We start from the raw sequence: 17,053 nt of genomic DNA on the forward strand, positions 1-17,053 counted from the left end.
ACCATGAACATTTGTATAGGCTAGAAGATACTTGTGTTACCATGAACATTTGTCTAGGCTAGAAGATACTTGTGTTACCATGAACATTTGTCTAGGCTAGAAGATACTTGTGTTACCATGAACATTTGTATAGGCTAGAAGATACTTGTGTTACCGTGAACATTTGTATAGGCTACAAGATACTTGTGTTACCATGAACATTTGTATAGGCTAGAAGATACTTGTGTTACCATGAACATTTGTATAGGCTACAAGATACTTGTGTTACCATGAACATTTGTATAGGCTAGAAGATACTTGTGTTACCATGAACATTTGTATAGGCTACAAGATACTTGTGTTACCATGAACATTTGTATAGGCTAGAAGATACTTGTGTTACCATGAACATTTGTATAGGCTACAAGATACTTGTGTTACCATGAACATTTGTATAGGAAGTGAACTGAACCTATCACAGAGTCTTTGTCTTGAAATTAAATATTGTTGAGGACAATATTATAATTGGACAGTATACTATAGGGTGATTATTTTGTTTTAAATACTTTTTAAGTATTTAATTAAACTGAACTTATGAGTTTTTTATGTTCACATCATGCTATAGGCCTATGTAGGGCCTACTTGTATTCATTTTTTTTTTCATTTCCATTAGTCATTTTATCTGAAGGGCTGAACCTTAGGACTGATATATTTATTAAGTAATAAGAAATTATACATTAATTATAACACACACGCACATTGCAATCCAAGTGACATTTTTAATGCCTAGAAAACGTAATAAGTATTAAGTCTTAACAATGCACCACAGGAAACGCCAGCAGTGAGATAGCTGGCTGGAGAACTTGAATATGCAGGGCCGGCCTTAGGCCTCTGCAGCCTATGCGGTCGCAGTGGGCCCCGCGCTTTCATAGGCCCCGCGCTAATTCTAAGTATTAAATTAAACCAAACGTAAATAAATTAACAGGGTTTTCGCGACCTCCTGATTTTCCAGGGCCTCCATGAAATCTCATGAAAAGGCAAAATATGCGATAAAGTCCTGAACTTTTTTTATTTATTCAGATCTCCTGAAGAATAGACAAAATTGACATTTTGGGGTGCCAATAGATAGTGGCATTGCGAGCTTTCATTTGATAAAAATTTATTGCAAAGACGAAAGTAGGCCTATTTTCTAATTCAAAAAAAATAATTTTGACATTATGCTTATCCTTACCCAGACTAGGCCCCGCGCGATCCGTTTCGCATAGGGCCCCGCAAATGCTAGGGCCGGCCCTGTGAATTGGTTTTATGTGCTAGTGCGAGTGGCCTCAGACCACGAGAAGTGGAGAGACTGGTCAGGCACATGACCACAGCACACTATGGCAAGTCAAGTCCAGAAAAGCAAAGACTCATTGAAAATGATATTGGGAATGGCCAGATTTTTAAGTTGTCATCATTTGATCTTAATGGAATGAGTTTTCATGCAATGATTTAAGAGTCGAATGTTTTGTTTCGTTTCAATTGTTCATAAGGAGATTGCATACATTTCAGTAGGTCATAAACATAGTTCTTATTTTTAAAGTATTATTCTCACTTTACAAAAGTTCATTGACTTAAAACATTTGCAACAATGAAGACTCAGTTAGTGACCATATGCTCAATTAGTCATATTTATTATCTGTCAAAAAAGGCATTTTTGAAAAGTCACAATCGTTATAGGATTTCTGCTCAATCACACATGTATTTATTTGGTTCTTATGACTTATCTGGGATAAACAGCCCATTATTGTAGGACCAGGGGAGAGAGGGACAAACAATTTGTGTAAAGCCTGGAACTTGTTTTCAAGTCTCTGCAGTAAATGTTATGTTATCTTAAAGAATACAGATGTTAATTTAAAAAAAAGATGATTTAATAGATAGGTCAATCTAGCCATGCATGTTAATCAATGACTTGAAATCTGCCAAGTTATTGATTTTCCTGGCTGACTCATGCAACCCATTCCATGCTCTAATAGCACTAGGGAGGAAGGAGAAGTTATACAAATCGTCCTAGCATATGAAACGAGGAATGTGCCTTTGTGTCTATCTGTCATATATCAGAGAGGCTGTGAATTTTATCGTGTCTATTAGGTTTTGTTTTAGTATTTGAAGATTATGGTTCAGTGTTTGACGTGTACTTGCTACTTTACTTTTGAGTCTCCAGAAGGCTTTCTAAATTTAGTGATTTTGCTAAATATACTCTAATCAAATCTAAACTTTTTTTTTCATGAAGCTCACTGCTTTATTTTGTGTCTGTTCCAGTTTCTTAATGTTTTCTTGAGTTGAGGAGTCCCAAACAGAGGATGCATATTCTATTATTGGCCTAACCAAGAATTAAATAACATTTAAGTTTTATATTTATACTTGATTGATAGAATTTTTTTTTCATAAACCCTAATGATTTGTTTGATTTTTTAACAGTTTCATCAATGTGGGGATTCCATGACAGTTTTTCATTCATTATAACACCTAGGTATTTTACGTTTTTAGTCTGTGTTACTGGTATACCATGAATAAGATAAGTAGTTTTTGTTTTAGCTTTTTTGTTACTCTTAATAGCTGACATTTTCTGGGTGAAAAGACATGTTCCCATTTGAGTCCTATTTCTGTAGGTCAGTGACAACAAGTGTTCTGTTCAATAAACGTGGCAGTATTGAGATCTAGCAGAGGTTGTGAACAAAAAATGTTTATTGCATGGAAAACAAAAATCAATACAAGTTGGTCATTTTGTTTCACATGTGTTACAATGGATGGGATCAGGTCTTATATCATCAGCTCAATGAGTGAATATGATTAACCATGTACTCGCATGACAAGAAACAATGACATCCAGTCACACAAAGAATGTTATGTATTTACATGAAAATGTTAACATTATTTACAGCGAAGTGCAACAAAAGTTCTCTCCCATCGCCACATACCTATATATACAATACAAAGGTCAACCAATCACATGTTTATTCTACTGCACTCTGACATACTCTCTAAGTCAGTCAACATACTCTCATCAAAGTAAACATTGATTCAAATGTTTCATTAAATCAGCATTAAGCATGCCTCAGTCTCAGAAAGAGATTAGAGCACAGCAAAAATATTTTATAGCAAAGAATATACATGTTGGATACAAAAAATGTTAAAGTTATGTTTAGAGAATAATTGAACTGAATTGTTGTTATAGTTTTAAGATTTTCTTTGACAACTATTGCAAATAATGTTTGAACCAAGACAACAACAAAAATGCAGACGTAATTTTAATGATACGAATTTTAAATTAAACAAGTCAATGTTTTTAAAAAACTTGTCTATTCTGTGCTCCAATTTACATTTTCCTGAAAATGAGGCAGTCAAAACTAAAAAAAAAAAAGAAAAAAAAAGTGATTTCAACTGTTCACTTTTTAACTAGCACTGATCTCTGTACTTTCAGTCTTCTCTTTCTCTTCTTTCCATTTCTTGGCCAGTGACAAAAGCTTGAGGTTTGGCTTAGCAGATTCCTCATCTGGAAATATGTAGTCAAAGTACTCCTCCCAGCCAGCATCCAGCTGCAACATAGAACAGGAGGAACTTAGGTATCAATACTACACATAAACAAACAGGTGGAACTTTGGTATCAATACTACACATAAACAAACAGGAGGAACTTTGGTATCAAACTACACATTGCATAAACATCAACACCTCCCACGCAGTCCTACATTTTGACTTTATACACTGTCTCTTTCATTCACAGCTTCACAGAAATTCTCAGAAAACAACCTTTCTTGTAAATTAGTAACATTTTTTCTAATTCTTGGTATGTACCAAAGTCAAAACAATATCTTGTACTGTCCTATAAATGAAGCACCTAAACATTATGTCAAAGTGACCTAACTGGGTATTAAGGTGTAGGTTAAAAAAAAAAAAGGCTTCAGTTGCCTTTGGGAGCCGAGTAACAGAAAGGAGTCCACAAGTGATATAAAGGATATAAAGATACTCTCAAGAGCTCCCTCCAGGGATGTGGAATCAACAAGTGATATAAAGGATATAAAGATACTCTCAAGAGCTCCCTCCAGGGATGTGGAATCAACATCTGATATAAAGGATATAAAGATACTCTCAAGAGCTCCCTCCAGGGATGTGGAATCAACACCCATGACTGAGAAATGCTAGTATGAATGTTGATAGCTCAAGTTATAAGCAAAGAGGAAAGCCATCAACAAAGAAAGAGGACTAATACAAAATTTACAAGAAAAGCAGGCAACACTACAACTGACCCATGCCTTGTGTGCAGTCAAAACGAAAATTGGACTTTATAGACATCTTCAAGTTTATGGGAAATTAGATTGTACTCATCCTTGACCACAAAGGAGGAGCTTTACATAGGTCCCCATATATTTCACCCTCCACCATCTTAAGCAACAATAACAACGCAAGACAATGAAAGACTTAGCTTAGCCACTCCACCATACAATGTAACACGTATACTGACCCCATCTTCTGTTTGAATCTTTCTCCTCTTTTTGATCTTTTGAGGCATCAACTTTTCTACCTCAGATTTGGATTGGTCAGTTCCTGCTTCCTCCTGCAGAAACAAGTAGGATCCAATCAATCTTATACAAATTACAGAAGATGAAAAAGTAAAATTATAGAAAGTAAAATTATGCAATTAAGTAGGAAATTGTTACATTTTTAAAGAGATAAACATTTTGTAAAAAAAAAAAAAAAAAAAAAAAAAAAAAAAAAAAAAACTTGTACAGGGACTATGGATTACTTGGAAGTTACAACTAATTTTGAAATATTGGAAAGCTCCTCATCAAACTTAAGCTAAAGAGGCTCAGACTTTCAAGATAAAAAACTTGTGCAGAATGTGTTTATATTTGGTCATACGGGTGAAGAGAAAAAGGCTATTGCAATTGGTCAAATCAATCAGAATTGAGCAAGTGTAAAGTATTAATAACTTTTAACATCAGAATTTAAAAACATAGGACATTGTATTTCTTAGGTATTTATTTTAATAAAAATGTTGAAGAATATCTGTTATTTTATCACAGATAAATATTTAGCTGAATAATTCCAAAGTTAAAAAAATGAATAAAATATTTTATTATTGTTGTTTTCTTGACATTAATTCTACACCAATATTGAATCAATTCTACAGATAGATGACATTACACTTTTTACAATTTTTTACATATTGATATCGACTTTCAAAGTTTTGAATAGACCCTAATGCTTTGTACAATTTTTTATGTACAATTTGTGATTTGCAACCCATCTGAATATTCCATACAAAGTTAAAAGCCGATGTAAACTGTTAAGAAAATTCTAACAAACCTCCAGTGCAAGCCAGGCTTCCAGCAAGAGTAATCTCTCTTCTTTATCTGGTGTATTCTGCAGCGCCTTGTTACCAGCTCTGTACACTGCTCTAGCATTGTCTAAAGCATTATCTTCAGGGACAGACAACTCAAATTTAGCCCTACTTATCCACACCTGCAAAATAAAAAAGCAAAGCAATTCTCTTGACTTTGTACAAATGAAACAAATATTGAGCATAATAATTTGCTGCTGTTTGTTTTGGCAATTATAATGAACAATATGGGATGCATGATGGGACAACCTAATACACAGTATCAATGAATAAAATGATCCGGGGCTAATACTTTACGCCAGTGTTTCCCAAACTATTTCCCTAAGGGAACACTTCCCACAATCTGACTATTTAGCGGAACACTTTGCTTATTTTTTTTAGAGAGATTATTTCATGTGGTGGCCTACTACTTTATTACTCCAGTAGTTTGTGGAACTCTTATTCAGGCCTTGTGGAACTCTAGGGTTCTGCAGAACAGAGTTTGGGAAACATTGCGTTACACAATGGGAACAGAGCTGGATGTGACTTGGCCAAAACTAAGACTTACATTAGTTATAACAGCTAGATTTGATTTGGTCAAAGCTAAGACTTACATTAGTTATAACAGTTAGATTTGATTTGGTCAAAGCTAAGACTTACATTAGTTATAACAGTTAGATTTGATTTGGTCAAAGCTGAGACTTACATTAGTTATAACAGTTAGATTTGATTTGGTCAAAGCTAAGACAATAGTAATAACAGTTAGATGTGGTTAGGTCAAAGCTAAGACTTAAAACAGCTGCCACACAACTAGATATGATTATGCTAAAGTTATACACACATTGTCTTGTGCCCACTACATCTTCACTAGGCTAAAGTTTGTCCACTGCATCTTCATTAAGCTAGTTATACACACATTGTCTTGTGTCCACTACATCTTCATTAGGCTAAAGTTTGTCCACTACATCTTCATTATGCTAAAGTTATACACACATTGTCTTGTATTTGACAGCAACTTACTTTCACATGCTGTGTCCTCTCTAACAATCTCTTGTAAAGTTTGCGTGCATTGTCATACTCTTCTTGATCAGTTTCAAAATCAATGTAAGACTTCCATAAAACTTCAGGCATATCTAGACGAGGCTGATTGATTGCAAGTTCTAAAATGGCCCTCGCCCTTTCAATGTCCCCAAGAATGGTTTCCAGTTCAGCATACTGAGGACATAATCATTGACATCCATCAATCCATTTTTTTAATTTTTTTTTTAACTAAAATTCTTTTGCATTTCTTTATAACTAGCTAAAAAATAAATATTTTAATAAAGCTTAATAAGGTCATAATTATTTTTTTTTGTGGTTAAAAAATGATCAGAGTTAATAATGTATAAACTTTACAACTTAAAATGTGACTATCAGAAATGCTACCAAGAGAAAAAAGAAGCAGACAGAAAGCGATTAGAAGACAACATAAAAAGAATGGATAGACCTGTCAGTGAATGAAATTCTATCCAAATCAAAAGACAGAGGGTTGGAGAAAAACTGTCAACAGATCTTGTGTTGTGCCCCAATGGTCCAACAGAATAAGCGTTGGGTGAAGGTAAATCATGTTATCGAGAAATAAATTATTAAAGTGAAAATGTAAGTAAGTATTATATCAATGTTTTCAACATGTCAGCATGGTCCTAGTGTCTGGTGATCTACACTTCTATTGATATGATTAGATTAATATTAACAAGGCGATCAGCAAGTATGACTTACGTTTCCACAACTAAAGTTATGACCGTTTTATTTGACACTAAGAGAGTCAGCAAGCAAATTTCATTGAAACCCTTAAGTTATGACCATTACCTTCATCCAGGTAGTACAGTTCTCTGGACTGAACTCTAAGAATTTCTGATACAACAAACGACATCTGTCAAACTCTCTCAAACTCAGTTCTAGTTCAATATAACCTCGGAAGAGTTTATTTTTAGGACACTTTCCTATGGCTGTTCCCTTTAAAGAAATAAATTAAGGTTATTTTAATTAGGCTTCAAAACTGAAACACTCTAATTAGCTTTGTTAAAATAGATGTACTAAATAATTATGAATACATAATCTACTTTTCAAGAATCCAATAAAACATTCAACAGAAAATTAATTAAAAGTTAATGTAACAAAATTTACAAATTAAAAAAACAAAATTCTCACCAAAACTTTTCTGGCTCCATTCAGATTTCTTTGTCTGATTTCAAATTGAGCCATCATGAGCCAAATTTTGGCAAAGGTAAATTTTTTATGAGGTATAATGTCTAAACATGCTTTGAAGACTTCCCTCGTCCTCTCTGGGTCTTCAGCCTCCAGTTCTTCATACAAGGCATAGTTTATCCAGAGATAAATATACCTTCTCCAATGTCTTTTCACCTAAGTTAAAATAATATTGTTATAAACTTGGTGGTGGCACAGATGGGGGTAGTGGTGTGAGTGTAGTCAGCCGACGCAATTCGCCCCAGGCCAGCGCTAGACGAGCGGTTAACCGCGACGAGCTACGACGGTCAACCGAGTCGAGTATCAACAGGACGGTTCGGGAAGGATCGCCGTCGTGAACAGAGCTCATGAGCGTCACGAGAGTTGTAGTCATCTGACCACCTAGAAACGTCGAGCGGCGTTCTGTCCGGTTCGAGAAGGCCAGTAGGGACCCTATATAAAGAGCGGAGGTGTCGCAGTCAGACAGTCGAGAAAAGGGGCTAAATACAGCAAGGTTTCAGAAAGCGGGTCCACGACAGGAGTTCAGAACACGGTCGACTACAGCACAGTTCAACGGTGTGGTTCTGTACGGAGCATTACGACAGTTCAGTGCGGAGTACTGTCAAGTACAGTTGAGACGAACGGCGTCTTGATCTTGGTCTGTGATCGAGTCCGACACAACGAGCCCAAGTGTGTGAAGTCAGTCCCGAACTGTTGAACCCAGTGCAAGCCCGGAACGAGACGGAGAGGCCAGTGCAAGACTTGATACGGCGGAACGGTGTTATTGGAGAGATATTTGTACTGTTCTACGTGCTGCCAATTGTACAGTATTGGCTGTTATTTATGGACATTAAACCTTTACGTTATTTTGGAGCCCTGACTTGTCAAGTTCTTTAAGTTGGTGGTGTATGGTGCAGTTTGCAGAGAGCCTGGATAGTGAGATTCGTAACAATATAAAAAAAAAAAAAAAAAAAAAAAATAACTTTAAAATGTTAAAAAAACTTTCTCACTAAGAATATTGAGGTGTAGCAGGAAAACAAATAACTGCACAAAATTAACACAACTCTAAATGAATGTCAAGGTAAATAAGATTATAAAAATATATTTGCTAAACAAACTAATCAAGATACCTGAGATGGAGGAATGTTAGCGATGGCTCTTTCATAAGTATCTCTGATTTGTTCCATGTTCCCATCAGACTCCAGCAGACGAAGATAATCAAACCAGGCATCATAGTTCATTGGATTTATTTTGACTTCCTGAAAATCAGTTCAATGCAGAAGTTTCAAAAAATGACAAATATATTTACAATGTAATGAGTTATTAACAGATCATGAAATCACAGACATCCATCAATCAAGTAGTAAGACTTACTTCCTCATATTTGAATCTTCTTTTACTGACAATCACATCTTCAATGGCTGCACGACTGCCAAACTTTTTCTCATGGACAGTGTAATGTTTATAAACTTCTTCACAATGCTCTTTGGGCAAATGATCAAGGGCATACTTGTAGATCACTCTGGCTCTGTCATGCTGGCAGAAGTAAGAAAACAATTATTAGCAAATATCTCCTTCAAACTTTGTATCAGTTAATGATTGCATTACATTTCTTTAGTGCTGACCCCTCTAAGCCATTCAACTAGTTTCTTAGAAAGTCCACTATCAGGCACAAGGACAGCTCATCATAAATATAAAGATACCTTCAAGGCATATGAAATCAAAACTTATTCTTGGAAAGAAGCCATTTAGGTTCCTTTGATGTGGAGCTGTAAGTGTCTCAGATAACAAGGTAAAGAAGATAGATGACAGCAAAGAACATGTACTGTATGAGACAGGATGAGGTCCAACCTGCACATTCCCTAAATGAAATCAGCTATTCAAAGCAAAGATAAGATGCCAAAGCTCTCTTTAAGTTCATAGGAAATGAGATTTTGCTCATCTTCAACAATGAAGGAAGAATATGTTTCACACTACATTTATTTTATAACTGCACACCCATCCTATGACTGCATTACTCAAGAACATGCCCTATGACCCCTTAACGATTGATCAACCACTTATGCCTTAAATAAGGGCCCAGTTTATAACTCCCTGTTCAATTTTCTCACATGGTTGTAGATTATGTACAGAAAGAAATAAAATCAATTAGAAACATTTTTCTCAAGTTGTTTAAAAAGTGACTGTCAGAAATATTTGAAAATGTTCTTTTTCCCTTTACATCATCTATCCAATATATTGCAAAGTCTGTAAAAGGAACTTTCCTTTTTTTTTCTATTTAAACTCGTTACATAATAAGCACAAAAGAGAATTTCAAAAGCACAAACCTCTCGTTGGGCCTCCTCAAACTTGGCAAATGCAACTAAAAGTTGTTCACTGATATTGTCTTCTCCAAAAAACTCCACTGATCTTTCATAGATGGACCGAGCACTGTTAATGTATCCATTCTTTTCCTCAAACTTTGCATATTTTATCCAGTTTTTGACTTCTGGGTGGACCAGAACAAGTGGAGATTGGTTAAGAAAAAATAATAACAATTTTGTCCCCTAACATCAGAATGTTTATCTTGCAGCCATATATTTGGATTTATTATTTTTTTTTGCATTTTTTAAAGCATAAAATTGCAAGAAAGTTAATATGGTCATGTAATTATTTTTCCATGTTCTGGCAGAATTCTTCATTTTTCACATTTGTACATTCTACCCTGTTTTGATTAAACTTCAATAACATTTTTGTTTGTAATCAGAAAATGTTACTTTTGGTATAAAAGTATAGTGGAATACATGTTCTTCTTATATAATACAAATTATACTTTCTAAAACCAAAAATCAATTTAATTTAATGGAGTCAAATCAATGATGGTATCGTTAATTTGGAGAGAAAGAGTTAAGTAAGTACATACAATAAGTGCAATAACCAGTCTAACTAGCTTGAATGACTTTACTTTCTCATCTCTTTCCTCTGATTGTTTCACTATGAAACAAAAATACACATTACACATAGGTACATAATAAAATCTGTAGTGGCTGAAAATTGACTTAATTGGTCTATCACAGGACCATTCCATACCTCCTAAGACATAAATCTTATTTAAAATCTATGCAGTGATCCCACCAGCAAGCAATGACTTAGTTTGACTTTTCTTACAATAACAAGACTGGCTCATGTTGACAGAAATAGATAATAATGAGCAAAAACTTATGATCATACATTAAGTCTGAAAATGGAAACAACAGGCATAGCACAATAAAAAGGAGAAGATAACATAACACATAATAATAATGAAAATAAAGCTGACATCCTAAATAAATACTTTGCATCAGCTTTCTAGGCTTCAGGAGACAAAGACATATTACTTAATTTGAACCAATTAAACAACATAGGAGATATAGAAGTACAAGAAAAGGGGATCCAAAAACTATTAGCGAACATTAAACTGAATAAAGCATCTGGACCTGATGGTATTCCAGGTAGATTACTCAAAGAACTAAGCAATGAGATAGCACCAGTATTCAAAATACTTTTTAAGGCATCTCTTAACCAGGGCAGAATACCAAGGGACTGGAAAAAAGCTAATGTCACACCCCTATTTAAAAAAGGATAATTATCTGACCCAGGAAACTACAGACCAATATCACTAACCAGAATCACATTAGAACACAAAATATGTAGCAACATAATAAACCACCTAGACAAACATAATGTCCTTACTTCATACCAACATGGCTTTATAGATCATGTGAAACACAACTAATAGGACTAATTGATGATTTCTCAAAAGGTTTAGATAATAGTGACCAAATAGATGCTTATTAGATTTTTCCAAAATAGAGCAGTGAGATTCATAATAAATGAATATTCACATTTGACTAGAGTAACATCTTTAGTAAAATCACTAAATTTAGAAAGCCTTCAGGATAGAAGACTCAAAAATAAAGTAGCAATTATACATACAACACTGACCAAAATCTTCAAATACAAAAACAAAATCTGAAAAAAATACTCAGACACAAATTTAAAGGCACATTCCTCATTCCATATGCTAGAACTAATTTGTAAAAATGCTCCATCTTCCATAGTGCTATTAGATCATGGAATGAGTTGCCTGAGCTAGCCAGAAAAACCAGTGACTTGGTAGAATTTAAGTCATTGGTTAACATGCATGGCTAAATGAATGACATGTAGGACGTAATCATCTTTTTTTGAAGTAACATCTGTATTTTATAAGATGAGAAGCTAAACCTTTATGTTTTATAGCATATATACTAGAGATAGTTGATTTTTTTTTTATCTTCTCTAAATTGAAGTAAAGTCTGTATTATATAAGATAAGATAATGTAATAGAAAGGATATATTTTTCGTAAATGGTCCTGGCCCGATCAAGTTCTTTGTAGCGGAGCTCAAAATTGATGTATGAGTGCCAGGCTTGTTCCTCTGGTTCCCACTCAACCCATCGCTCAAATACCTGTCTAGCACCTGTGGAGAAAAACAAAGGGTAATCTAATGTATTTAAATTAACAGAAAATAATTTTCTGATGTACTGACATACAGTATTAGTATCCTATTCTATCTTGTTCATAAAATGTATGGTGACTGACCTGCTATATTTCCTAGCATCTCTTCCATGTAAGTAAACTTGTACCAGAACTGATTGGCACGAGGAAGAACCATAACTGCTCTGTTCCAAATGTTTCTTGCATGATTAACTTGCCTGCACCTTAGTAGACAAAAACAAGAGGTTAAGCTAGAAATGTGCACATATATGTGCAATGAACAGTAGTAGCAAGTGACAGATAAGCTCTAAGACTTAGAACAGCTACTCTTCCTGAGAAATAAATGTAAGCTACTAGAGTTAAATATAAATTACACTTCTGAATAAAGAAACATAAATATAATGGTGCACACTAACAGATACAATCTACCCCAGAAATAGGTGGTGTGGAAATAGGCAATAAATCAGAAAACTTTTAGACTAACTAGCAGTAACATTTCTTCTGACTAAAAATGGCATAAACACCCCACTTTGTTTTTGCAAATAAGCATTTATACAAATACATCAACCTGTTGTGTTACTAATGATTTGCAAAAAGTAAGATAAAAAACAACAACAGAGATTCTGACCTCTACTTATGAAATGAGATGACCTAGAACCTAGAACAACAAATTTAAACAGACTTATTTTTTCTTAGCAAGTTTTAATAAGTAGCAAAAGAATCGACCATTCCCTCTCAGACCTTGTGATCTATAGGGCAAATGATGAAAAGGTCACCTGTTTCTTAAGCTAATGGTTAACAAGAGGGTAATGTGGTGAGAACAATGACCAACCACCTTTATTTCCCCCAACTTATGTCAAGGTGGACTCAAAATGACAGTCTTAACTGAGACTCAAACCTGAGACCCATCAGTTCTGAAGCCTTTACCACTCAGCCACCTTGCCCTCAAAGGTCAGTCTAGTGACTTTATCTCTTAAAAGCATTATGCTCTCATACATCTCCTTAAAAAAAAACTTACCTCATTTCCATTTCAGCATATTTCAACCACAGGGTGATGTTCCTGTGGTCTACATCTAATGCTCTTTCCCAAATGGATCTCGCTCTAAAATTTACCACAAAAAAAAAAATAATAAAAGTAATAATAAAAATAAATAATAGCTCAATATAACATACTAAGAGGTAGATTAATGAGTTCTGAAGATTAAATATACAATTTTTGCAATTACTTTGAAGACGCTGTTCATCCTTAGAAAAATTAAGTAAACACTGTGATAGCATAAACAAGGACAGTATGGGCGAACGAAACAATATGACAATTGAGACATCTTGAGTAATCTTGAGTAATGAGTTTACACAAATAGGTTAGTTTTTCTTTTTAAGACCACACAATTCAATAATTTATGGTTATCTCAAAATGCAAGATACACAAGTAAGGGTGATAGCTCATAATAATTTTTCTGATCACAATAATAAGAAAAAAGTGTATAAGACTTAGGTTTTAAATCACACTATATGTTTTTAAAAGTACTAACAAGTTTTTAACCAGGTTTATAAAAGCATCAAGTTCTGGAATCCTAATTTCAATTCAATGAAAAACAATAATAATAACAGTAAACTGGAAACAATAATTTATCATTTTGATAATTTAATAGAAAATAGAAAACAATATTAACAAAAGGAATATTTATAACACACCGCCCACCCACACCTTAAAAAAAAAAAATAAAACTATGGAGTTTCACGGCAATGTTCATTAAATATTCTGACAGTCTGATCCACTTTATTAAAGAACATTATTAAGCTGAGGATTTGTTAAGTAGCAGAGATTTATTATTATTTTTTTTATTGAATATGTGTTTTCAGCCATAGATTAAATTGACACATTAGTTTATTGCTTAATTATTTATGTGTTAAAATAAAAAACTATTCAAATAGAATCAGACTAGAGTTTTAAAAATACAATCACATCAACTTGATTTTATATTAGGAAGACGTAAATATGAATTTATAAATTAGAACTGAGTAGACAGATAAAGGTAGCAGACAAACAACACAGACATTTCTATCAAATATTCACATTTCTAATAAAACATTATTGAGCTGAACTGATGCTAGGGTGAGCAGGACTTTGGAAAGAGTGTCTTTTGAAAGAGGCATAACTAAGTATCTGTATCATACAAAAATACATTTCTGGTAAATGCACAGGACTTTAGATAGTTGCTCCTCCACACCCCGCCCCAGCAACCCAATTTTTGTTCAAACCTTTGTATCTCTTTCTGGCTCTCTTCCCATTGTGCATATTTGATCCAGTTCGTCATAACTGATCGATTTTTTCGAATATTGTCTTCAAACATCTGCAGAAACAACATGAAAAAAGTATCATTTTAATAATGGTTAATAGTAATGTTAAAGATTACTAAAGTAACAAAATTTCTATTAAGTTGAAATTTTATAAAAGGTACAAAGACTTGCCTTTCTTTTTCTCATACGATAGTCTGCTAGTTCTTCAGGATCTGAAATCTTTTGCTTGGGTGGCTAAAAATAATAATTTAAAAATCTTGAAAAATAAAGTATTCATCATTAAGAAATAAGTTTTTTTATTTCTTTAAACTAAGTTTATTCCAAGAACATATCATTTTAAGTTTGTTTATTTAAACTTATTCCTAGGACATATATTTACCGGTGGCACAAGCTCCAACTCTCTTTCTTTAGCTTCACGGAGCAGTTGTTCAGCTGTGATCTGAACAGGGGCTGCCATTTTATTCTTGACCTAAAAAAAAATGAAAACAAAAATGAAACCAGTTAATAATTATTATTATTATTATTTTGTTTTTGTTTTAGTGGTAATAGTTTAGATGGCCAGATATCTATAAGGTTCGCCATGTTGTTTTCAAGCATATTGATCTCCCTTATCTATATTGAACTTTTAATAACTTTTTTAAAGAGAGTTTTTTTTGCTCTTATGCTGTTAACTTATGTTTATTACGTTTATTTACTGAAATGAAGATCTAAATTAAATGTTAACAATAATTTGAACTTATTTCTTCTTTTTTTTTCCCTACTTATCAAATTATTAATTTACAAAAAATATCTGGTTAGGAATCAAACAAGTGAAAGAAATATACTTGAGTCTTGAATGATGTGGTGGTATAATTTTTTTTTTATTATCATAAAAACAACAAAGATTAAATTACGTTATGGCTACAACATGTCAAGCTTAAAGTTAGAGATTATATATTTGATGTGAATATTTTTTTCTATTAATTTTTTTTTTCATCTTTGTAGAACTATGTTATTACTTTTATAACATAATTTATCTTTAGTCTTTAGATATATTGCTTAAAGTACAAAAGCTTGTTTGCATTCTAAATGAGTTTTGCTATTAGATCTGTTAGAAACAAAGACAAAATACAAACAGAAAAAAAGTTGGCATTAACTTAAGGGATATAATCTAGTGTTGAGTCTTAAAATAAAAAATGGCGCATTTCCAATGACAATATTGCCATACAGTAATAAGAAATTAACTTAAAAATATATATTTTAAAAACTATTTATCTCCGAAGAAATCAAATTACATATTTGTAATCTGCATTTTTTTCTGCATATTCTTAAAAAAAGAAACCTGATTCTGCGTCTCTAGTCATGTAAACTAAATCTAATACCGTTTTATTTTGTATTATTAACATTAATAACATTTCAAAATAGGCATTCAAAGTCAAAGAGTATGAGTCTAATTGATTCTCGTATTTCAGAAAATAGTTTAAAAACTTGAAATTTTAGAAATGTATTTAATACTAAAATAGTATTTAAAAGTATACTAGATAGAATCTAGATCTATATATCTAGTTTTTTCACATGATAATGCTGTGGCTATCGACAATAGGTCAACACTTGTCAACAAGTAGAAATGAAAACGCATTAAATCACTTAGATCTAGATCTAATTATTTAAGTTTAAAAAACATTACCTTTGCCACCCTGGGCATTTTGATTTTTCCATCGGTTGTTGTCTCCATCTTAAGCTGAAATTGTTAATATTGTAAAATGTAGAATCTGGCTCTAGACTAGATAAATTACACAATGTAAAGTGTAAACAAATTAAAACACCAACTAAACGAAAATGACCCGGAACAGTTTCTTTACTATCCGAAGATATAGAAGAGCAGCACATATTCAAATTCACTAACCTGTATATATTATATAATATCCTTTGACATTTTTAGCGGCCATCGAAGGGGGATATCGATCTTATAGCCGCTATTATTTTTTGTTTGATCTGTCCGTTCGTCTCGTTTAGATACACTAAGTGCATGTCGTCAGTATCAATACAATATGATATCGATAACACTTTCGATATATGTAGCCCCTACGTCAAGTTTGTCTCTTCTTTTTGTATTAGTGGAGATATAGGGTGGTGGCTGTTGATAGTTTGTAGTGATGGGAACTAAACTAACTTTTAAAAGTTAAACTAAAACTAGTTTTCAACTAAAATAAAGTAGTTAAACTATTAGTTTATCATGAATTTCAAGAGATAGTTAAAATAAACTAAAGAAAGTTAATTAAACTTTCCATAACTTTTTTTTTCTGAACTAGACCTATATAGATATAGGCCTAGCCTATTCATCCGACTATATATTACGGTTCGATCTTATTCTTTTAACATTCTAGTAATAATTATCTATAATAAAATCAGTAATAAGGAATATGTTTCTTACATAAACGTTAATGCACAATAAAATAAAAATGTATAAATAAATATGTGTGCTTGTATTTTTGCCTTGAATTAAAACCTTTAGAAAAGAATGGTACCCTTTTAAAAAAAAATGTATTAACTTATTATATAACGGAAAATCTTGCTGGAAAATCTTGCTTATACCGGTAAAGTTTAAAATCGCACTAAATAACATAGATTTAGAATTTTAAATTTAGATCTAATAACCAAAGAAATAAAAACGAAATCGTTGGAGTTTTAAAAACATTGGACTTGCGTATAACTA

The 17,053-nt window shown here is 33.0% G+C and overlaps 1 protein-coding gene across 1 annotated transcript; it reads right to left on the reverse strand.

Moving 5' to 3' along the window:
- Positions 1-2,681: 2,681 nt before the first annotated feature.
- Positions 2,682-16,186, reverse strand: LOC106071773 (crooked neck-like protein 1). The gene is made up of 16 exons (XM_013231938.2): positions 16,025-16,186; positions 14,738-14,827; positions 14,530-14,592; positions 14,320-14,411; positions 13,076-13,159; positions 12,163-12,281; positions 11,918-12,040; positions 9,892-10,070; positions 8,939-9,100; positions 8,695-8,823; positions 7,529-7,741; positions 7,187-7,333; positions 6,359-6,553; positions 5,326-5,481; positions 4,481-4,573; positions 2,682-3,554 (listed from the first exon to the last, which is right to left on the reverse strand). Exons 1-16 carry the CDS (start codon positions 16,070-16,072, stop codon positions 3,411-3,413), a joined length of 2,037 nt encoding a protein of 678 aa, XP_013087392.2. The 5' UTR covers positions 16,073-16,186; the 3' UTR covers positions 2,682-3,410.
- Between the last annotated feature and the right edge of the window lie 867 nt (positions 16,187-17,053).

This window comes from Biomphalaria glabrata, chromosome 3 (assembly GCF_947242115.1).
Source record: "Biomphalaria glabrata chromosome 3, xgBioGlab47.1, whole genome shotgun sequence".
Classification (NCBI taxonomy): domain Eukaryota; kingdom Metazoa; phylum Mollusca; class Gastropoda; family Planorbidae; genus Biomphalaria; species Biomphalaria glabrata.